This window comes from Lissotriton vulgaris, chromosome 12, assembly GCF_964263255.1.
Source record: "Lissotriton vulgaris chromosome 12, aLisVul1.2, whole genome shotgun sequence".
Lineage (NCBI taxonomy): Eukaryota > Metazoa > Chordata > Amphibia > Caudata > Salamandridae > Lissotriton > Lissotriton vulgaris.
The window spans coordinates 128,471,522-128,496,050 of NC_141700.1; the positions used below are offsets into that span (position 1 = coordinate 128,471,522).

Here is a 24,529-nt window from a genome sequence, read left to right on the forward strand (position 1 = left end):
ATCACTGCCTGGCTATAGGATAAGATAGGTGGGTGTCCTGTTTGTTATTCTTGACAAAAGCACTAATCTACGGATGCCTACTTCAAACCGTAATTCCACTTAATTAATCCAATGTGATTGTCTTTTTTTTTTTTTTTTTAGATCTTAACTACTGGTAAATCCTGTTTGTCATTAGGGCGTGAATAAGCTACTTATTTTGGCAAAGTAATAAGTAGTTTTTCTTCAGATTGCAGATATTTGTGAGAAGGAAAGCAAATAAATAACTTTCACTTGGAAAAAAAATTGTCTGATCACATAAAAAGGTATAGATCTTACTTGTTCAGTATAAGCTATTACCTTTTTTCAATTCTCCCCAACCTAACATTGAAAAGGCCTTTGTTTTAGGTTCTCCAAAAAGATTGACTGACCACCTGGCAATGGGGATCTCCAGTATCTCTTTCAGGTACTGGTAATGTCTCCCATCAGTTGTCTGGTCAGACTCTTGTTGCTTTTATGAATAACAGAAAGTGGAAAGGAAAAATCAGTTCACAGAAGCATATCAATGAAAAGGCAACCTCTTGTCCAATTACCCATGAGGCCAGAAGGCAAATAATAAGTGGAAGTGAAGCAGGTGATACCAGTCTTTAAGACTGTCTTGATACAAAACTGTGAGGCTAATGTATTAGTGGCCAGCCTTTTAAGTCTCGCTCTCTCTAAAAATTCTACATGTATTCATTTTTTATTGAAACCTCAATTCCCCCTTCCCCTATTCTTCCAGGCGATACACCCTAGTCTTGCTATGTCACCATTTTCTGCTGCCATTCCACTTCTCGTGTATGGAGGTGGCTTACCCTCTGGTTTTACTAAGCTGTAATGTCTTGATTTTACTAGTCTGTAGTGATCAGAGAACAAAGATATTTGTAACCATGTTCACTGGCAACGCAGTGGCCAGAGCCTCATAAGGCAAACCTGAGGCGCTATGCATTCTTAGTTCACTCTTTATAAAGGTAGTTTAACAAATACGCCAAGGTTACAGTAGTAAGGTTGGGTAGAGCTAAGTCCATTGCAACATCTACCATAGACAGTAAATCACTAATATCTAACCACAGCATGTGCTAAACAATTGTATAAAGCGGTTCTTTAAATCACAGTGAAAATGAGTAGTACAGAAGCAGTCCTGATTGGGAAAATTGTTAGCAGAGCAGAGCAATTTGGAAACAGATTGTCTTATAAAGTAATTTGTGTTCTTTTGAACTCCTGTGCCATGCTTTCCTATCCAGGCTGTAAGATACGGTTGATTTTGCGACTGAGAAATTCACAACTTTTGAATATATCCTTGCAGAAACTTGAGGATCTTGCCCTTGCCCGATCAGCTTTTGTATTCTTTCCAAACGCCTGTCTCCTGTTTTGTCTAGCTCCAGACCTACCACGCCTAGCACTTCTGTAAGTAAGAGGGATGGCCCTGGACAATGTTAGGGAAAGATGTGCTGACTGGCCCGTGGTACACAGAGGTGCTGGGCCTGTGCTTTGGCGTCAGAGGAAGTGCTTGTGATTAAAACCTTGTAATCTGAGGGAAATCAAGAAAGTGCTGGTGCCCATCTCACTACCTTTATCATACATGCACAGGCCTCCGCATGCTTTTTAGTGCGAGAAAGAGACAAAGTGCAGATAGTCCTTCGGATGTGGTGGTGGGGTCTTGGATGGGGGGAAATTAAACCGGAACTTTGTGTCCCTGGCCGTACTTGGCATCTCTTCTTTTATTTTGGAGTCTCCCTTTGTTTTAATTGCTTTTCTCTGCCAAGCATACCCTCTAGGCTTTGGTTCCTACATTATCTTTCAGGTGTTCTCTTTTCGTCTTCTGTTCCCCTTAGTGCTTTTAAGCAACCCTATGGTGTAATTGCTGCTATAAAAACAACCGACATGTAAGATACTCTTATTGTGTATATCTGGTTCATTCTACATATGCCCAGGTGCATCTCCATAGTGATTTATTTAAATCAAAGCATTGAGCGAAGATGAATTAACTCTTTACTGAGATCCTGATGTTTCATCTCTTTGTTTTTTTGTGACTAGTGCTGAAAACTACAGAGAAGCAAAAGGTAGACAACTCAGCAGAACAACCCAATCTGCCCCAGATCACTGATGCAACTCTTGCGGACTCCGAGGGTGGAAGTATGTCTAATGTCAGTTTCTTCACCGAGGAGACTCATAGTGACCGCTTCACCTCTGACAGCTCTGAGCTGCATTTGACTGAGAGCTCCGTTGATGGGTTAGACTCTTCCAGCGGGCGTGGCTCAAAGCGGGGGGATCGAAACAGCAGGAAGTTTGGCCCCTTTCGGACTAGCCTGGCAGGCAAGCTGCAGCAACTACTGACACCAACAAAAAGTCGTTCAACTCGCCGACAGTCAGCCAATGCCGAACAGACGGGAGGGATAAAGGATGGGAAAGTCTTGCGTAGGTCTTCAGAACAGCGGCAGCAGCACTCCATAAAAAGCCAGATGGACAACTTATTGAGGACACGGGAGAGGCCGGAATCTACAGCATCTGAGGTACAGAGAGGAAGAATGACTGGTTCACCCAGCTGGGAGTTACAGGGTGGTGGCAACTTCACCTGTCTGAGGTACATGGGAAGAGGGATGGGTCTTTATTGGCCTCTGGTCTACAGAGAGACGGACAGGATGGCTTTACTATTCTTTAAGGTATGAAATAGGCACAAAAGTAGCAGTGCCAAATCTTCCGATGGCACTGTGTGGGGAAAGATCGACACCTCGGTCAAAAGTTGGAGATGAAATGTGTCGCCTGAAGGGTTCAATTAAGAGAGAGGCTGGTTTTTGGCCATCTCAAGTGTCAAATGTTGAGATCAGGCAACCACTACATCAGTGGTATAGTGAATTAGGATCTGGACTCCACTCCTTCAGAATTCCAGCCACCTTTTTCAAACTAGAGTAAGAGGTGGGAGACTTGACCACTATTGAGATGCTGTGGGGGGAACTATGGACTCTACCTTCTTAGAGATGTGTTACAACTCAACCTCTTCAGAGATACCTTGCACGTGCGGTGTCCAATACTGAACCATCACTGAGATGTATTCAGTGGTGGACAGTACTCAACTGCCTGTAAGGTCATTGGATCTAATTAGTTTAGAGTATCCTAGAAGTTTGAGTTATTCTCCTTATCTTAATGAAAATGTGACTTCTTGTTACCCTTTTGTAGATTTTGTACACAGCACTTAAACTGAGTATGAAGCAGAGCAAATGGTTGAAATCACGCACATTTACTAGGGCAGCAAGTAACTCCAACACAATAAATTCAAAAGATGTCACATTTTCTTCACAATATTGTACATTTATAAACTGTACTCAACTCGGGAAGTCGGAGACTGAGTGACCAAGGTCACAGGAACATGAATTCTGGGTGGGGGTACATTTACACAAATGAGTTAAATGACTCCTAGCAAAATATTCTAAATGTTTAAGCAACTGATTTTAGGACAGACAAAAAGAATCTGAAAAGACCTGAACATGTGTACATAACTAAGCTAAAGGGTTATTGAAGGGGCAGTGGTAGTTCTTGTGGAGAAGCATCTGCTTTTTCTTACAAATAGTTAAAAGATCAAAAACGATAGAATGTCACAACATTTCAGACCTTCATTGTGCTGATTTGCAGAGTCAGAGCACATTTAAGCCTTCATTGAGGTAATTAGAAAATCAAAAAAACCTTGACACGATAATAATGTAAATGCTGTGTTGGAACAAGGTGAGAGGTTCCAGATACAAGTGCCATGGCAGGAAGGCTTGACTGTTTCTTTACTATTTCTGTGTGAATCTACTTTTTCTTTGTCTGTCTTGGTGACTTCAGCAAATATCACAAAAGCATGACAAGTTGGAATTAGTCTCTGGCAACAGGCCGGGGCCACCATTGGTGCATCCGCTCAGTTAATTTCAGGGTGTTGTGCATGAGGACTTTTTATGATTATGCGGAGGGACACTTCATGGTATTTGGGAACTAGAACAAGGTAAAAATAAAATTCTGCCACATGCTTCTGACCTGCTTGAAGGTGTGCTTGGGGTGCCTTTAGGAATGTCAAAGGCATATAACCTGTTAGACCTATGGTCCGAATAGCCCTGATTGTGCCAAAAGGGTGGTGACAATCAGTCTCAGAGAATGCCTCTTTTCTCTGTAGTTCCACCCGAGTTCTCAAACATGGCCAGACTCTTTAATGTAGTGGAGTTATCCAGAGCCTCTGTTCACTAGATGATGGGGAACTTGTCCTGTGATATGGAGTAGAAGTCTGATTCATGGACGAGCATGGTGGCTGTGTATTGCCAGGTTTACTACTCCGACTAGTGTTTTCCATTGCTGCTCACTCTGCTCTTGTGCAATGTAGAAACCAGTCAGCAAACTGCATTTTCTGACAGTGTCACAGATCTGAGGTGCAATATAAGTAGAGAAATGATGTGGTTTTTCACGCTGTGTTGACAACACAGGTAGCCTGGTTAGCACATCACACTTGGGAAGTATCTGAATGTATTCAATGAATAATGATTTTCTTGTTTGTCTTTGTATTTACAGATTAAGTGATAAGAGGATGAAAGAGATGAATTATCTTTTTTAAGAGAGAAAAATAAGGAGCAGCTATTTTCCCTTATGAAAACAGGAATATAGGGAAATCTCCTTCTGCGTTTCCAGGGAGGGCGGGGTGTTGCCCTGAAGAAAGTCCAGGACCTTTACGGCCCTTGCAGGACTGAAACATGTTGTCCTTAGTGTCATAGGACCTTAAATACTCCTATTTGACCCCCTTTTATAACTTTTTAATAACCCTAGCAGATCCAAAAATAAAGGGATACTGGGATTTGCCTGAGGTTTTTTAATCTTTAACTCCCCCTGGTCACATTATCACCAAGAGCTCCCTGAAATACGGTCGAGCCCACCCTGACTTTTAGGCGTCAGGGTGGCCCGATAATGAAGCATGCCACCACTAGAGTGTGTGAGGGTAATTAAAACAAAAGGATTTTTTTTTACTGAGTTTTATTTAGCGCAAACTTGACCCGAATCGGGTATCAGAGCGCTTTACATAGCACCAGTTACATTACATGTGGACATATCCCTTTTTGTTAGGCACGGGGCGATTACGTGATTTGCCCAGAATCACAGGATGTTCAGCGTCATTCCCGAGACTCTAACCCAGTTCTCCAGCTTCGAAGTCGGACGCCCTAGCCGTTAGGCCAACTCCTATCCCCAGGAATTGTTTCCTTCCCCACTCCTTAGTGGGTCTCTTCATCGTAGGACTTCCCAGTTGTACCTTATTAGGGTCTATTATAGAAGGAGTACTTATTTTGATACAGCAATAGAAGTAGAGCCTGGAAGTAAGGCTTATCTTCCAGATGAGCAACAGCAGCTGGGTGGCGTTTCCCAGACCTGGGTAGTAGTGATTGTGAACCAATCACACAGCCTTTAAGAAGAGGATCTCTCAAATATGTGAGGAGGTTTCTGTAGATGTGTAGCAGCTGCAGGCATATATTGTGTTGGAAAATGCACAAGTAAGAGGAAACCCTTTGGGAGACCGGAAATAAAACCCAAAGGCTAACAAATTAATTGCAAAACTTCGTTCACACATGCAAGTCTAGCCAAGGGGAACCAAACATGTTTAGACTCAGTGGAGTTGGGCAGGGTAAAATCTAGCTACTCCAGCGAGATGGCTGATTCAGTTATCTCAAAGTTAAAGTCTCAACGTTAAACATCGAAGCATTTCCAGCATAGATGCCACAGAGATGTTTAAAGAGTGTGGAGTTCTGATCACTTCACTGGATGGCCTTTATAGAAACCCCAATATCCAGGCAACCAAGTAAAACTGGAAGGTACTGATAAGGGAGGTCTAGGTTTAAGTTGTATTCCATTCAGAACATCTGTGCTTTTGCAGAAAAGTAAAAGAGCATCTTCACAGTGAATTGATAAAGTCTGGAAGTGAACTACGTGCAATTTTTAGCTTTAATGCTAATGAATAATTCTCCGTAATTATATTTCCATTGGCAAACATGATATCAGAGTAATAGAATTAAATTGATGATGGGTGTGAAGAAGTGAAAGAAAAAACACTTAAACAGGTGACTTCATTTTTAAGCCAGCTACTAAAACATTTAAATTAAAGCATATGTACCTACAACTAACGAGGTCAGTAAAGCCCCATGCAAGGTCTAGGGGACGTTAAGGAAATGCAGTAGAACAGAGACTGGGGGAGATAATAGAGTGAAGCAAAACCGAGCTGGAGTATATGTAGACTCCGATTGGCCATTAGGATGTGGCACAAGCCAACATAGGCGATTGCTTGTCCATTAGCAGTGTTTTATGACTAAGGGCCAGGTTTGTCTAAATTGTTTTGGTAGTCAACCAGATCGCCTTCATTTTCCCTGTAGAAAGTTTATCTAACAAGACCATTTTCCACCACTACAGCTGCCTCTCCAGCATGGAGATGAAAGCGAGTGGATGCGGCTTAACGCTCAGAGTTGTCAACTTTGGAACTGAGGAATTAGGCTTGAGTCCTGGCCTGTCTCAATATTCTAAGATTCTGGGCAAATCACCTAACTTCCAGTGCCCCAAAAAATGTGTAATGTAATCTGTTGCTCATGTAAAGCGCTGTAGTGCCTCCGGACCAGATTTGGGCTATATAAAACTACCTAAAAAGCTGGATGCCAGTTATGGAAATAATCACAATGGTTTGGATTCTGCAAAGTATCTAAAGTTACAAGACTAAATTATTGTTGGTTGGTAGTTCGGTGGTGTTAGCCTGTACTGACTCCAGTCGGGGGGATTTTGGTCTTTTTTGTAAAACGACATGGAAAAGAAATGTTGCATATAAATTTGGGGGTGGGGAACTTGACCTTGCAATGATAACATAAATCATCATCTGAATTAATAAGGCAGTATGTTTCATTTAAGTTTCAAGCCTAACCAGTGAATGGGAGATACCAAGCAGTATGTCAATACATGGAATCAGAATTAGCCATTTGAGGCAGATCTATGCATGACGGGTGTGAACTACATTGAGAGAAATGTGATGCTGTACCTCAGACAAAAGAGGATTTAGAAGTATTAGGTTCTTCAGAAGAAAGATTCACACTGGAGTTCACTGACCACTACAAAAAGACTGGTTTGTTCACTTAGCAATAAAGATCCTATATAAGACAACAGGAACCCCTCTGGTGCTTCTGCTCCCTTGCAATGTATTTTTGCTTACCTTTCAACCTTGCAAATTTTCTTAGTTCACCCCTTTGCACCTTCTCTTCGTTTGCTTGGCTTGTGAATGTTTGAAACTGTTTTCCAATGCAGCCGCTCATGTGGGCTGATGGATTTAGCTATTCTAGGTGGGAAACACTGAACAATAATCAGTAAACCTCCAAATTCAAAGTTCTACTTCTTGGTTTGCCTGACTTAAGGGCTAACATCTTATTTTAATTGTCCTTAAAATGACCTCTAACTAGCCCAGCCCTTGAGTCACAGCACCAGCAGTTGGGATGATGTAAGTCTGCTGGAGAATTCGGTGTTTCAACTATGCTCTGATATGGCACAGGCAGTGAGAGGCTATAGAAACAGGATGTTGGAGGGCCAGCGCAGTCCAAAATCAATCTAGACCACTCTACCCCAGTCCCTTCTCGACATGTACTCATCAATACCAAGGCCACTAACATTGAAACTAAACTTAGGGATTTGGACAGCTGCACCCCAGCAAATATAGTTAGAATTAACAATTACAAGGGAGGAAAATGTGTTTTATTTCAGAGGGACTCTACAGTATTTATGGATCAGGCGGAGAGCAGGGTGGCGGAATTATGAAATCTGTGGACAGTGCAGTAAAATGAAGGAGTTTAGGTATATCCCATTTGTAGAAATAGGAGACCTATAAAATGTGCATACAATCCTTTCCCAAAACTTTAAGTCAAATTAATATGACTTGCAAATTGAAGCAAAAGACAGTTAAACTGACCACGTAGGAAACAGAGAAGAAAATACACAAGTAGGGACTATGTTGTTGGTACTTAGAGATCCAACTAAAGGGAGGCCACCCTCCACAGCAGCGACCTCTTAGAACATGTGGTGAATGGAAACTTTGATTTTCTAGTCCGCAATAATCATTGAAAGTAAAGAGCTTCAAGCCTCGCTTGAAAGTACAACTCTGTCCAACAGATTGCCTTATTGAATTTCAGTCTAGTGACCAAATTCAGATGTTTTTAAGTGGATTCTGACAAATCCTTTGTTGAGAGTGAGATGGGGAAAAACGATCGTTACCATGTGAATCAAATATCACACAAGATTTAAAGTCTTAGTTGTCAATTAATGCCATCTGTCCAGGCCTGTGAAACCTACACTGTTTCTATTTGTAAAGTATTTACATGGCTGATTGTTTCCTACTGGAGGATGCTTTCATGATGTGGCTACTTGCTAATTATTGAAGGTTTTTTGGTTACTGGCAAAAAATAGCATCCAATTGGTTCATTCATTAATCATTGTCATGGGCATTATCCAGGTGTGTCACAGTAATAGAGGAGTAATTTTTTTAATGAAACACTCCTTTTAAAATGTTTACTAAGGTGATGCATACAGTTGTGCCTGGTGCATCATCAACACTATAACCAAGCTATGTGACGGTCATGATGGTTCTTTCCTATCAGCTGGAAGGAGACGTCCATTCTTCCCTTGCTAAAAAAGCCGACTTTAGATGCCACTAACACTCTTAATTATCATTCCATTGTCTGCTTACCCTTACCAGCAAAAATTGTGGACAACATTATGAATATTCAACTGACACATTTTATCAATGAAAATGAACTGTTGGATCACTCCCAGTTCGGTTTCCGCAAGGAACATAGCACAGAAACAGCGCTCATTAAGGCCACGGAGGAACTCAGAGCTGTAATGGATGGAGGGGGAACAGCTGCATTGGTGCTCCTCGATCTGCCGCATTTGACACGGTGGACCAAACTCTCTTGCAAAATCGGTTAAAACATCTGGGATTTGATGGAACAGCCTTGGCCCTTCTGTCATCCTTCCTGAAAGAGAGGAGATCTAAGGTGTCTCTTGACGGCTTCGACTCCGAGCCTTACTACTTACCTTGTGGCGTACCTCAGGACAGTTCGTTGAGTCCTTCTTTGTTCAATATCTATGTCTCCGAACTGGTCCCCCTGATCAGAAAATTTGGCTTCAGGCTGACGTCATATGCTGTCGACACCCAGATTGTGGTAGTTGCTCATAAACATCAGAGATCTCCTACTCTGCAGTTCCAAAACTGCATGATTGCGATTAACAACTGGATGAGCAGGCATTGCCTCAAACTTAATTCCGATAAAACTGAAGTTTTAATATTCAGCAATTTGCAGTCTACCTGGAGCAATCTGTGTTGGCCAGATGAGATGGGTGGACCTCCTAAACCAACGGTCAAAGCTAAAAACTTAGGGGTGTTGATCGACAACAGACTTACTTTTTGTCAACAAACCAATGCCATTGTGTCAGCTTCTTACTTTCTTATAAAAAAATAAGAAAGATACTCCCGTATATTCTGGTGGAATCCCGAAAAACAGTAGTCACAGCGCTTGTGCAATCCAAATTGGACTACTGTAATGGGCTTTATTTAAATGCCCAGAAGGAATGCCTTAGGAAGCTTCAGGTAGTTCAAAATTCTGTGGCGCTTTTACTGCTGAATCTTCCACGGCATAAACCGATCTCAAATGAGATCCGCAGGCTGCACTGGCTTCCAATAGCTCAGCGTATTAAATTTAAAGCGCTGTGTCTGGCTTATAAAGCCTTGGCGCATACAAGGCCTGCTTTTCTCCAGAATCTCTTTGTCTGGTATCGGCCAACCAGACAGCTCCGCTCGATGGGGGCAAGACTGTTGTCGGTACCCAGAATTCGGACCTCTCATTGGGGTGGCCGTGGTTTTTACTATGGCACATCGAGATTGTGGAATTCTCTTCCACTAGAGATCAGGAGTGCCAATTCACTTGTCAGTTTCAGGAGAAACGTTAAAACATGGTTGTTCCAGGGTTAGGTGCACAGCAGGTTACTTGTTATGTTATGTTAAGTGGAATTTGTAGAGCGCACTGACACCGTGGGTTTCCTGGCGCTGTAAAACAGAGGTGGGGCTGAGGTCGGAGGAAGAGGAGTTTAGCTGGGTGGTGGAAAGAGGAAGGTTTTGAGCAGTTTCCTGAAATGAAGGAGGGAACTACTGGATTTGATGGTCAGGGGGAGAGAGTTCCAAAGTTTGGAGGCCAGGAGAGCGAACCGACGGCCACCGAATTTGTTGGTTTTGGGGACAGCAAGCAGATTGAGGTGGGCTGAGCGGAGGTTGCGGGTTGGACGATGTGGGATGGCGAGAGATGTCAGGAAGGCGGGGCTGGTACAGTGGAGGGATTTGAATGTGAGACATCCCAATTTGAAAGCCGCCCTTTGTTCTATGGGCAGCCAGTGCAGTTTGTATAGCAGGGGTTTGGCCGACTGCCATTTGGGAGTTTTGTATATGAGACGAGCTGCTTAGTTCTGTACGACCTGAAGGCGATGAGTTAGGGATTTTGGGAGTCCGTAATACAGAGAATTGGAGAAGTCCAGGCGGGATAGTACCAGGGAGATGATGACCTGGACTAAAGCGGCTGGTGGTAGTAGATGACAGACTTTGCGGATTTTACGGAGCTGGAACGTACATGATGAGATCACGGTGCCAACTTGAGGTCTGAGGGAGAGTTCGGCGTCTATGGTCACACCGAACCTTTTTACAGATTTCGCGGGGATCGGGGGGGCCTAGTTTGTTAGGCCAGAACTGCGGGCCCCAGTGGGAGGGGCTGGAGCCGGGGAGAAGGAGCTCAGTTTTCCCGGGATTTAATTTTAGTTGATTGCAGTTCATCCACTCCTGGATGTGTATCATGGCGGAATGAAAATAGTCCACAGCGTTCGAGGAGTTGAGTGGGAAGATGATCTGCAGATCGTTCGCGTAGTTGTAGACTGTGATGTCCCAGTTTTGAAGCGAGTGGATCAGGGGCCGAAGGTAGAGGTTGAATAGTAGGGGTGACAGAGAGGAACCCTGAGGGACTCCACAGGTCGTGGGAATTTTGGGCGCTGTGTAGGGGCCCAAGCGGACAGCTTGTGTTCTGCCGGTCAGAAAGGACTGAGTCCATTTGAGGGCAGAACCCTGGATGCCAGCCTGTTCGACACGGTGAAGAAGGATGTTATGGTCAACCGTGTCGAACGCGGCCGACAGGTCCAGGAGTACGCGGGCCTGGGGGGTCCCTGTGTCAGCGTTCTTCCTCAGTGTGTCAAGGACTGCTAGAATGACGGCCTTGGTAGAGTGGTCTGGCCTAAAGCCTGCCTGGTTAGGCTCCAGGTGGCAGGAGGTCTCGATGAAGTTGGAGAGACACCGGGTGACGTGGGCCTCCATTAGTTTGAAGAAGTATGGTAGGAGCGATATGGGACGGTAGTTGGAAAGGTCCGCCGGGTCCGCACCAGGTTTCTTCAAGAGAGGCACTAAGATGGAATCTTTGAAGGTGCTGGGGACAATACCGGTGCTGAGGGAGCCATTCAGCAGAGGTAAAATGCAGTCAGGTAGACCGAGACAGACGTTCCGTAGGACCGAGGGGGGGCAGCAGTCATTCGGAGAGCCTGATTTTACCCGGGTCGCGAGTTCAGCTAGTGAATTGGGGTTGAGGGTGGGGAAGTGGGTGAAGATCGAAGAGTTGTTCAAAGGAGTGTCTAAGGGGAATGTCTGAGGGAGGGGGGGATGGAGTCTTTGATTTTTTTGATTTTCTCAACAAAGAAAAGATTGAGAGCATCGCAGGTCTCTTGGGTGGGGTCTGACCTGAGTTCGTTCATGATTTTGAAGACCTCCTTTGATTTATTGTCAGCGGACGAGATTCTGTTGGAGAAATGTTCCGAGTTAGCTGAGGAAATTGCATTTTTGTATTCTCTGCCAGCAATAGTGTATTGTAGTCTGTCTGACTCGGATTAATTGCGTCTCCATGTCCGTTCCATCTGGCGCACCTTTAGTTTGTGTTTCTTGAGGTCGCCAGAGAACCATCTATGGGAGTTGTGGTGTCTGGTGGGGGGGGGGGGAATTTGGTAAGGGGAGCAAATTTGTCGCAGGCCGATTTAAGCCAGGTGTCAATGTCGCTTTCCATCGTGTCGATATTGGTTAGCGAGTTGATGGCTGGCCGGTTGTCGGCTAAGGTCGCGAGGAACCCTTGGGAGTTGTAAGAGTTCCATTTGCGTGAGAGGCCGCCAGCCATCAGAGGGGCGGATGTTCTGCCAATGACAGTGAAGGTGGTTTTGACTAGGTGGTGGTCTGACCAGACACAAGGGGAGACAGATGGCTGGGAAAGTGTTAAGTTTTTGGTCCAGATCTGGTCCAGGGTGTGGCCCTTGATGTGGGTGGGCAGGGAGATTTGTTGGATCATGTTAAGGCTATTGAGGGCTTCGAAGAGTTCTATGGTGTGGGGCCCAGCGTTGGCGTTGTTGAACCAGTAGTTAAGGTCGCCGAAGAGAGCTAGTCTGGAATGCGATGTAAGTAGGTCAGCCAGCTGTTTGGTCAATGTCGCAGCGAAGGATGGCATAGGGTGTGGGGGCTGGTATAGCAGAAGGAGTGTTAGGGCTCCTGCATCAGTTTTTAGGCTGATGATTAGGTTGTCTACTTCCGGGAGGGTAAGGGAAGATGTGGAGATAAAGTTGAGGTATTTTGCTATTATGGCTGCCACCCCACCCCCAGGGCGATTTCCAGGGCGGTCGGCATGGAGGATGTAGTAGTCTGGGGGGAGGGCCGCCAGAATGTCAGGGAGAGAATCTGTAGTCAGCCAGGTTTCTGTGAGCAGAAGTATGTCTGGCTTCTCGTTGGACAGGAGGATATAGATGTCGGCTTGGTGTTTTACCAAGGAACGGGTGTTCAGATACAATACCCGGATGGAAGTGTCACTCCTGACCGGTTTTGTGGGTTGAGTGCTCCGGCTAGGGGGGTGTAGGTCTGAGCGTGCAAGGCCAGCTGTGGTAATGCGTCTGATGGTGGTGGGAGAGGGTAGGAGGTGGGGGAGTTGCAGTTCTCTAAGGGAGTCGGCCGAGTAAGTGATGAGGTCGCCGGCATGGCTGGCCCCTAGGCCCGGCCTGGCGCAGACGGGCGCAGACGAGCTTGCCTTCGGCGCGCAGGCGGCGCGCCCGCTGCGCGCGTCCGCTGCGCGTTCGGGGGAGGCACATTGTTTTCTAGTGAGGGGGGGCATGGCCTCACGGCCGTGGGCGAGGCCTGTGGGTTTCGAGAGTAATGGCGTCAAGAGTTGTCAGCCCCGCAGCAGCGTGTCTATGTCCTCAGTACCAAGACACCTATTGTTATTTGTGCGCTCTTATAAATCTCATTAATCATTAACATTAACATAACATTAACATCAATGCACGGGATCGGTTTGAAATCCTAAATCACTTTCCCAGACCAAGGGTCAAGATCATTAGGTGAATTTGGAGGTGATTGAAAGTTAATCTAAAAACAGACTCTTTGCAAAAAGCATTCAGAGCTTTAAAAATGTACACAGATTGCCAGGTATGCCTTATTTCTCCAGGCTCTCTTTTTTTCCCCATGCTCGATCATTTGGTCTGCTCCCAGTCCCCTCTTTTCACTCACTGGACATGGAGGAAAGCAAGCAACTCAGTGAGTCCACCCGGGAGCAGGAGTGAGAGTTGAAAAGGTGTGATGGTGGGTGCACAAACTCCTGTTTATACAGATACAAATAAACAATGAGATTGTACTGGGCTTACAGTGTAGTAAATATCATAACTCCCACAGCCCCTAGAGCAAACAAATGCTTGCCTAACCCACTGAGGTCAAATGTAACCATACTGACCAACATTACCACTACTCACTGCTTGGCCCTGCTTATTCAGTCAGGGGTGCCCTCACCGCAATGGAAGGCCATACATGGAGAAGGACCACTGGGGTGAAGGGCTGGTCATATTGTAGAGGTAGCGTGCCCTGGTCAAGCCTAACAAAGGATCAGGTGCTCAGTGCTCACAAAGCTCAGGTTTTGGCTTCTGTCCTCTCAATGCTGGCTAGACATGAGGTGGGGATTGTGCCCCGAAACAGGCTTAAGCAGCAGCCAGAGTCATGCTCTCCACCTCAGGGGTTAATGTGACCTTGCAAAATCTAAATAAAGGACCCCCTCCCCCCCCGCCCCCTTGCCCCTCCACTTGTTAAGTTATCAATACAGGCTTGGGACTGGGGAAAACACAGAAAATTAAATGCGAAGGGGTCCTACTAGCCTGAAATACTTTACCTGAAATACTTTTCACATGAGAATACATCCAATCGTGAACAGATTCAAACCAACTCTAAATTTCTTTCACAAATTTCAATTATCTTTTTTTTATACATTCTTTTTCAACAGATTTATTGTTAGCTTCTTCTTACAATTCTAACATTGTTTTCATGCATCATTTTAGGATAACTTTACATCTGTTATTTAATCTACATTCTTTAGCAGTTTGGTAGAAGTCATCTCTGCCTGGGGAGAAAGGGATTAGTAGAGGGATTGAGAAAGTTTTTTTCTAAACAGAAAACAATGAATTGATTAAGATGTTCTCGTTTACAGTTTTTACTTTAATTTCTCCATTTCAGAGTTCTGTGTCTCTGGGCAGTGAGTATGACCTGTCTGACACCTCTGTCTGCAGCTACAACTTCCACAGATCAGCAGATCGCCTAACAGAGAGCAGTGAGGAGACCCCCACTGTTGAGGTGAGTACCACAATATACCCAAATCAGCCTCTCCTGGTTCATCCAGCCCTCCTTCATTCCTCATATCTTGCTTGACTATCCTTCAACATTATTCCAATTTCTTCGATTTCCCCCACTGTCACTTCTTCCGTCTTGCATATTTTCCTAAGCATGTTTCTCCTATTTTATTATCCTGCTGTTTGGGCAAGGTGTCCTGGTTGCTTACGACTTATGATTAAATACGTACTTGATGTTAAATCATTGACGGCATTCAAGGCATGTTTTATAAATCCAAAATGGCCTCACTCATGCACATTTGGACCCTCCAACATCCCCATGTTCTTCAGCCAGTTAAGGGGCCAGGATTGTCACAAGCATTTCAGGCCAGATGTACGACCATTGATGTTTTTAACTTGCAAACTGCATTGAATTGCGAGTCGCAAACATCAATGTACAACAGTTTCAGAGACACTGTTAGCGATTCCTAATGGGGTCGCAAATTGCATGCCTCATACATATTAATGAGGCACTTGCAGTTTACGACCCAATAGGAATGGCTGGCCCTCCCAGGTATGGTGGCCTGCTGGGTTCAGCAGACCTCCATGTCTGGGACTGCTTTCAAATAAAGCAGTTTTAAAAAAAAATGCAGCTCGTTTTACTTAAAGGAAAATGCGATGCAATTAAAAAATGTAACATTTTTGTTTCATTTTTTAAGGGCAGGTAGTGGTACCTGGGACCACAGCCTGCCCCTAGAAAATATTTCCCCCTGCATTCACAAAGGGGAAGGGGTCCCTTCTGAAAAGGGTGGTAAACTGCAACTGTTTTGCAACCACAATTACTGTTGCAAAACAGTCTTACATAGGGCTCAGACTCGCTATTAGGATGGGATGCCCTTGGAACGTCCCTTCCTAATAGCGAGTCGCTAATCCTATTTTGTGAGTAGCAGATGATTTGCAACTCTCTAAATAGGGTTAGTACATGGCCCATTTGTTTTTTGCATGTGCAAACGGGTCGCAAACCCGTTTGCGCATGCAAAAAAGGTTCGTACAACTGGCCCTTCATTCTGTAGGTGAGATTGTACCTAGATGCCAAACTGACTATTTTTGTATATAACTATAAGCTGTATCAGGCATATCTGACATTAACAGTAATTTGCTAAAAATGTAACTTCAACAGAGTGTGATCGAACCAAGAGTTCTTGTTTCCGATTCCTGTCAGACATTCTTAAAATGTTTGAAAATAAATATACTACCAATTATTGCTGGGGTCTCCAAAGTTGGTCCGGGAGGGCCAGATCCATGGCAGATTTTTAGCAAATCCCCTTTTAGATAAATGTAGCTGTCTTAAAAATCTGGCATGAATCCAGCCCTCCAGGACGGACTTTGGAGAAACCTGAATTATTGCAATGAAATTGAAATATTTTGAGTTCATTGAGAGAGGCACAAAGAAAGTGACTTTTAATGTGACTACTACTTTTGCATGAAAAAGTTAGTCATGCTTTCTGTCAATGGCCTATTCACTGTTTTCATAAAGCTTTGACTGTCTCTCTATTTGATTAACGTAATTTCTGATTTTCTTGTTAATCATGAATTTGAACTACTGGCTTTGCATCTACACCCCTATGGAATGCCAAGACACAGTTTGCATATTACAGTTGTTAAGAATGCCTTGTTGACTTATCAGAGGAGTCTGATTCTAAAGAAAATTCAATTTTGTCTTAATCATTTCGTTTCTATGTTCATAGTATTGAAGCCTCACAGCTCTAGATGTGTTGAGTTGTAAAAATCCTTCCTATCAATTGCCAAGTACTAGCACATCAAATATACAATTAGAAAATGGTTAGACTGTATTCTATAGCTGATTCCTAACATTTCCCTAATAAAAATAGGAAAATCCACAACCTAGATGCATTATCGATCAGTGAAGCCACCAACTGGAGCAGAATCCTTTTCAAGACAATCAAGCACTGCTTCAATTCCTGCCAGACCTATTCCTCACTCCATCAAAACTACAATCCCATCAACCTTTTCTTCAGTTAAAAAAATGCAGAACCAACAGCATGTAGACAACACCAATTTCACTCCCTTTCCTCTGCCCTTCACTTCCTGTAGTATTCTGCAACACTCAGCCTTCGAAGCTCTACCTCTCACAGATCTTGCTGACATACTCTGCTCCTTTATAGCAACTTCTTATGACAAGATCTATCCTCTTCTTTCATCAAACTCTTCCTGAGGATATGTTCTTCCCTTATATACGATTTTTGATGCCTCCCTCTCTCAAGTTTGCTTCCTATTAGACATGGCTGACCTTGCAACAACTGGCCATGACTCACATACCAATCGTCAGCAAGATCATTGAATGTGCAGTCTAATTCAATTCCAAGATCATATCGGTGCTAACCATCTAATGCGTTCCTACCAGAGTGACTGCAGATCACACTGAGGCACAGAGACCACTACTTTACTCATCCTAGACTATACCATCGTGGCCACAGATGAAGACGACCCCTGCCTCTTTATTGCTAGACCTCTCATGTGACTGAGTCACAGTTCTCCCTACCGTCGTACACACTCTGGAGTTTTAAATAGGATTCACCAGTAATGTCCTTCAGTGGTTATCCTCCCACTTTTCCAACTCACACCATTTTGTTCAAATGAGCACTTCCAGATCCCAAAAGATCCCTACTCCTACAGAATTCCTGTAGTTCCATACTATCTCCTATCATCATCAACCTCTATATGGATGCACTTGGTGCTCTACTTACAGATAACCCTTTGGTATCGCTTTATTCGCCCTAAATTGGCATGGTATGCCCAGACGTGGGTCCCTTGCTCACTCTGCCACTGGATTCAAGATAGCCTGGCTGATGAGGGTTATGAACCCGAATCCGGTCCCAGAGCGCTTGTTTCCGGTCCAGGGAAGACATGGCTTGGCAGTTCGGGCTGGACTGTTGCCATGAGGCACAGGGTCTGACTGATTTGCATATGGCCATGTCTGAACTGGGGTGGTGGAGTGAGCTAAAGTATGGTGATGGATTAAACCCAGATCAGTTGACTGGGGGTGAGAGTTTGATTTGCTCAAACGCTCCGTCCATCATCCCTTTGTTATCGCTACTTACAGATAACAGCACAAAGATTCACCAATTTACCAATGATTCACCACTCTACTTAAAGCCTCAATCAACCTTTGCTTGAAGCTCAAACTAACCAAGACAGAATTTCTGGCATCTGTCAATAACCATAAACCAGAAACATTACAAACCTGGCTGAATTACATGAACCCTAATGGCTTCGAATCCCAACTTTCACAGAGTGGCCAGTCACTTGGATTCACCCTAGCCTTGACCCAATCCTATTCCTCAAGGAACAGATTGCAAAAATAAAAAAGCTTGGTACTTAAAAAAAGAAGAATAGAATAGTGAAACCCTTTCTTCCAGAAAGCAACTTCAGAACTGCTGATCAAGGCCTCATACTCTTGCATCTGGATAGCAGTAATGCCCTGTTTCATGATCCACACTGGCACCGCTTTAGAGCATCTTACACATAGCTGCACGTCTCATCCAGGGCTGTTAGAAATATGTACACACCAACCCGCACACCAACCCGTCGTGATGGAACTTCATGGGTTCCTGTTGGCGGCCCTCACCATTTACAAAACTAGCTGCACGATTTATCTGAAAGAAACACGTTGGTGTTAGATTCCTTACCTTAGAATATCCCCAGGCGTCAGTCTGGATCCGGAAACTTTTGCGTAGCAGTACCCCTGCGCGTCGGTAGGCGTTGTCTGCAGGCGTCCCCTGCGGCTCCGCGTCCGTCGTTGGCGTCGTGCGCCGTGATGACGTCGCTGGAGTATATAGACGCCGCCTCCGCGCGCTGACGTCAGTTCTTCTTTTTTCCGCGCCAGTAAGCGCAGATCCGAAGAGCAGTACTCCGGTCTTTTGACCAACTTTGTTTAACTTCTAATCTCTTTTTGGTGCCTGGTAGGATGCCCGGTTTCAAGAATTGTGACGGTTGTGACCGCACGATGTCGGTCACGGACCATCACCGACTCTGTCTCCGGTGCCTGGGCCCCGACCACGACGTGGACGCCTGCGTCGACTGCCGGGCTCTCACTAGCAAGGCTAGACGGGAGCGGTCCCGCAAGCTGCTTGAGCTCCGGGTGTCGGCGCCGCGTCGGGAGCGGTCCCGGTCCGGCCGGGGGTCCAGGGAGCGTTCGAGGGAGCGGTCGCGGAGCCGCGCCGAGCGCTCCGGAAGTCGTCACCACTCGTCGGGCTCTTCAGGTAAGAAACACAAGAAGTCGGGGCGACGTCATCGTACCCCCGACTCCCCCCGAAGCTCACGCGACGCGGCCGGGGGTTCGGGTGACCCCAACCCCGCGGCTCCGCGAGAGTCGCCGGCGCGGCCTGCTCCATACCCTCCGGTCCCTGGGCAAGGTGCGACGCCTGAGGAGATTGAGGCGTTCCTCATGGCCATGAGGTCGCTCACTTCTCCGACGGGGCTTCCGGCGCCTTCGGGCCCGGTGAACCCGTCTGGGGGCCCTGGCGGCTCGGGTGTCCCTGGCTCGACGCCATCGGGTGCTCCGACCCCGGTGCCGCCGACGGCTCCGACCCCGGCGCCGCTAGGGCCTTCGGGGTCGACGCCGGGAGGTCTGCCGGCGCCGATCCCATCGGGGTTACCCCCGACGCCGCCCCCGCGCGTCGCCGATACTCCTGCGCCGGCTCCGGCCGGCGCCGGCTCTGGGCGGCGCCGTCCCCATTCCTTCCCCAACTCCGGACGCGGAGTCGAACCGACGTCGCTCGACGCCGGGCTCGACGCCGATGGGGCCTGTGAACCCCGAGGAGCCGGTCTACATCGTTGACTCCGAGTATGGAGATGATGAAGAGTACGGAGAAGGTTGGGAGGGGTCTGAGGACCCTCTGTCACGTGAGTGCCAGTATGACCCGGACTGGACAGGTGATTTGGGGGACGCCAGTGGTCTGGACGACTCTCCTAACCCTGGCTTTGTCTCTCCTCCTTCCGTGGCGTCGGAGGAGGGAGCTGCATATTCAGTGGTGCTGATGAGGGCTGCCAAGGCCTTACACCTTGAGCTCCCCGTCGCGGCCGTGAGGCCTAACATCCTCACCGAGGTCTTCAAACCGCAGTCATGCCCACAGGAGCCACTGCTGCCGTTTAACGAAGCCTTGTCAGACGTTCTGTTGGGCACGTGGTCCAGGCCCGCTTCAGGTTCGCCTGTCGATCGGAACGTGGCCAGACGCCACCGTCCTTGTCCGGACGACCCCAAATTCCTGTCCACCCATCCCACCCCCGAGAGTCTGGTGATCCAGGCCTCTACCTCCCAGACCGCATTCCCGTCGGCCCCGCCCGATCGGGAATCCAAGAGGTATGACCAGTATGGCAAGAAGGTCTTCTCGTCCCTGAGTTTGGGACTGCGGTCTTGCAACACCGCTTGCCTCTTGGGCCGCTACACCCACTCTGTGTGGGATACGGTCGCGGACCTGCTGCCTGAATGCCCCATGGAGGTGAGGGCAAAACTCGGCAAGGCTGTGGCTGAGGGCCGAGACGCAGCTAAATATTCTATACGGTGTGGTCTTGATACGACCGACTCGCTAGGCAGAGCTATGTCAACGACGGTGGCGATTCGTCGCCACGCCTGGCTGAGATCCGCCAACTTCTCGGCAGATGTCCAGTCTGCATTGATGGACATGCCGTTCGATGGCTGTCGCCTGTTTGGCGACAAGGCGGACCACGCGCTGGACCGCTTCAAGGACTCCAGGGTCACGGCCAAGTCCTTGGGTCTCTCGACCCAGCGCCAGCAGACGGGTTCGTTTCGCTCCTTTCGTGGCCAAGGAAGGGGCGTCCCCACACGTGCTGCCAGCCATGCGCCGCAACAATCCTTTCAACGCGGTGGCGGCCGTGGAAACCGCCGAGGCGGCGGTCGGGGACAACGGCGGGGTCAGGCCACACCTCCCCCCGCAGCATCTGCCTCAAAGTCCTCCTAGTCCGTGCTTTCGGCCCCATGTGACGCCGGTGGGTGGCAGGGTTCGCCATCACCACGCTCACTGGCGCACAATTACATCGGACAGGTGGGTGCTGCAAATCGTCCGAAGGGGCTACTCCCTCCCCTTCAAGACCACTCCTCCAGCCATGCCACCGCAGAACCACCGTGTGTCGGGGGACCACTTGACGCTTCTGCAGGAGGAAGTTACGGCCCTCTTGGCCAAAGGGGCCATCGAGCGCGTTCCTGGGCCAGAAGTAGGGCGTGGTTGCTATTCCCACTACTTTCTGGTACCCAAGAAGGACAAGGGGGGCCTATGTCCTATCTTGGATCTACGGAACGTCTACGGCTTCCTCCGGAAGGAGAAGTTCAAGATGTTGACATTGGCTCAGGTCTTGGCTGCTCTAGACCCACAAGACTGGATGGTAGCGTTGGACTTGCAGGATGCGTATTTTCACATCCCCGTCCTGCCGGCCCACCGGCGTTACCTGCGGTTCACGGTAGGCCAGGAGCACTTTCAGTTTATCGTGCTCCCCTTCGGCCTTACCAGCGCCCCACGGGTGTTCACAAAGGTGATGGCGGTGGTCGCAGCCCATCTGCGCAGGTTAGGGGTTTCAGTCTTCCCCTACCTAGACGACTGGTTGTTGAAGGCGGGCTCGCCCCAGACAGTCGTCCACCACCTTCAGATGACGGCAGACCTCTTGCACGACCTGGGGTTCTCCATCAATGTGCCGAAATCACACCTGTGTCCCTCTCAAAAGCTCCTTTTCATCGGAGCAGTTCTGGACTCGGCGCAGTTTCGGGTTTATCCTCCGGAACGGCGAGTCCGGGATATACAGGCTTTAATTCCCATCTTTCAGCCGCTATCCCGGGTTTCGGTCAGGTTGACGCTGCGGCTGCTGGGGCTGATGGCCTCCTGCATCCTTCTGGTGCATCACGCCCGGTGGCGGATGCGGGCTCTGCAGTGGGACCTGAAGTTTCAGTGGGCCCAGCATCAGGGCAACTTGTCCGACCACGTCTTGATCTCGGAGGGCACTGCGAGACAACTGCAGTGGTGGCTTACGGACCGCGATTGGGTCAGAGGCAGATCCCTCTCCCTTCCCCAACCGGAGCACGTTGTCGTGACGGACGCGTCCCTCCAGGGCTGGGGTGGCCACTTGGGAGAGGCAGAGATCAGAGGCATCTGGTCTCCGGCGAAGTGCCGGCTCCATATCAACCTGTTGGAGCTGCGGGCGATTCGTCTAGCACTGAAGGCATTCCTCCCCTTTGTCAACGGGAGTGTAGTGCAGGTGTTCACCGACAACACCACCGCCATGTGGTACTGCAACAAACAGGGCGGAGTGGGGTCGTGGACCCTTTGCCAGGAGGCTCTGCGCCTCTGGCAGTGGCTGGAACGTCAGGGCGTGACCTTGACGGTTCAACACCTGGCAGGTTCCCTGAACGCCAGGGCGGACGAACTCAGCCGTCGGTGCTCGATGGATCACGAATGGCGTCTGAACTCGGACGTGGCGCAAGGCCTCTTTCTGCGATGGGGAGAGCCTTGGTTAGATCTATTCGCCACAGAAGAGAACGCGCAATGTCATCAGTTCTGCGCGTTGGAGTTTCCAAGACGGCACTCGCACGGCGACGCCTTTTGGCGCGAGTGGAGTTGCGGTCTGTTATACGCCTTTCCGCCTATACCACTTCTGCCCAGAGTGCTGAAGAAGATCAGGCGCGACCGGGCCCAAGTTATCCTTGTGGCTCCGGACTGGGCTCGAAGGTACTGGTATCCCAAGCTACTCAGCATGTCAGTCGGTCCCCCGATCCGCCTGCCCCTTCAGGAGGACCTTCTGTCGCAGCAGCAGGGGACGGTCCTCCACCCGAACCTGTCCAGTCTCCACCTCCATGCTTGGAGATTGAGCGGCGGCAGTTGAGGCCATTTGACTTGCCTCCTGAAGTCTGTGATGTAATTCTGGCAGCCAGGCGTCCCTCCACAAAGTCGGTATACGCCTGTCGGTGGAACAGATTTGTGGCATGGTGCACAGCAAAGGCTGTGGATCCTCTTTCTGCCCCTCTTTCCGAGGTTCTTCTGTTTCTTCTCTCTTGCCCAGCAGGGCTCTGCTCTGGGCACTATCAAGGGCTACCTTTCGGCCCTTTCGGCCTTTCTAAGGCTTCCTGATCAGCCTTCTTTGTTCAAGTCCCCAATTGTAGCGAGATTCTTGAAGGGCATCACACACATGTATCCACCTGTTCCGTTTGTGATGCCTCAGTGGGACTTGAACCTGGTTCTAACCTTTTTGATGTGTGCTCCCTTTGAGCCCCTTCATTCTTGTCCTCTCCGTCTCCTGACTTTAAAGACGGCTTTCCTGGTTGCCATCACCTCTGCCAGGAGAGTGAGTGAGCTCCAGGCTCTTTCTGTCCAACCTCCTTTCCTGTCCATTCATCCAGACAAGGTGGTTCTCAGAACTAGACCTTCTTTCCTGCCCAAAGTAGTTTCTGCTTTTCACATCGGGCAGTCCATTACCCTCCCCTCCTTCTTCCCACCTCCGCATCCTTCGAAGGATGAAGAGCGGCTCCACCGTCTGGACCCAAAACGTGCGCTTTCATTTTATATGGATCGCACACGCCAGTTCCGGGTGGATGACCAACTGTTTGTTGGCTACGTGGGTGCGAAGAAGGGACGGGCGGTGTGTAAACGTACCATCTCTCGGTGGGTCGTTCTGTGCATCAAAGCGTGCTACTCTTTGGCTCGGAAGGAGCCCCCTGTTGGGCTGAGGGCCCATTCCACTCGGGCCACGGCGGCTACTACTGCCCTGGGCCGGGGAGTCCCTTTGCAAGACATTTGCCAAACGGCTACGTGGGCCTCGCTGCACACCTTTGCGAGGCACTACTGCCTGGACAGTCAAGTCCGGAGGGATGGCTTCTTTGGCCGTTCTGTCCTCCAGGACTTTCTGGTGTAGGAATCATCATCCCTGCTTATCTTGGACAGAAACTCACATCTCTGGTTGTTGTTCAAACACCTGCTGCCAGGACACCATCAGATTACAGACTAAGAGGTGTAAAAAAAAAAGAAGAAAAAAACAAGGTTGCAGGCCTTTTCCATCTGTGCACCCAAGATCTGGACCACCGTCCCCATATCCATAAGGAGCGCTGCAACACTGCTCCAATTTAGAAAATGATGAAAGACTCCCCTCCTTAAAGAACACTACAGCACAATGCATTAACTATGCATACAAAAGCTATCTCTGTCACTTGTTGACTTTATGCTTGTCTTTGGGTTGTATGACGGAATAACGTATACGATTACATCGAAAGCCTTAACAACACGGTCTTTACCCTGACCGCACCTTTACGACACATGCCTTTACAACGAATTTCATTGTAAAGGCATGATTGGTAAAGGCATATGCGTGGTAAAAGTTACAACCAGCCCTGAGCCCTAAAACCCAGCCCTGAAAACTACCCCGACCCCAGCCCTAAAAACATCCCAGGTCCCCGCCGTGAACCGTAACACCTGCCCCCAGTCCTAAAAACTACTCTAACCCCTGGTCTGAGCCCTGAAAACTACCCCGTCCTCAGCCCTGAGCCCTAAAACCAGCCTCTCCGCCATAAAAACACATCCAGCCTCCCTCCCTAGGCCCTTAAACCTGCTCCTAGCCCTAAAAACAACCTCGACCATAACCTTGCCCAGAAAACTACTCCCCAATCGAGTCCCGATCCTTCCCGTTCCGCACAATCTCTTCCAGGCAGGAAGTCCCTCCAAGTCTCCAATACCTACCACCCCCCACCCATTCGCTCAGTGTCTAGAGTGCTTAGTGCCTTTATCACGCATTTGCCTTTACAACAACAACTGTT

At 47.9% G+C, this 24,529-nt stretch overlaps 1 protein-coding gene across 2 annotated transcripts in view; it reads left to right on the forward strand.

Moving 5' to 3' along the window:
- Positions 1-24,529, forward strand: part of DENND4B (DENN domain containing 4B) — a 286,354-nt gene that overhangs the window by 172,006 nt on the left and 89,819 nt on the right. For both annotated transcript variants that reach the window (XM_086947548.1, XM_086947549.1), the window contains exons 20-21: positions 2,053-2,528; positions 14,606-14,722. In XM_086947548.1, the coding sequence (XP_086803674.1) occupies positions 2,053-2,528; positions 14,606-14,722 (593 nt within the window). The remainder of the gene's footprint in view (positions 1-2,052; positions 2,529-14,605; positions 14,723-24,529) is intronic.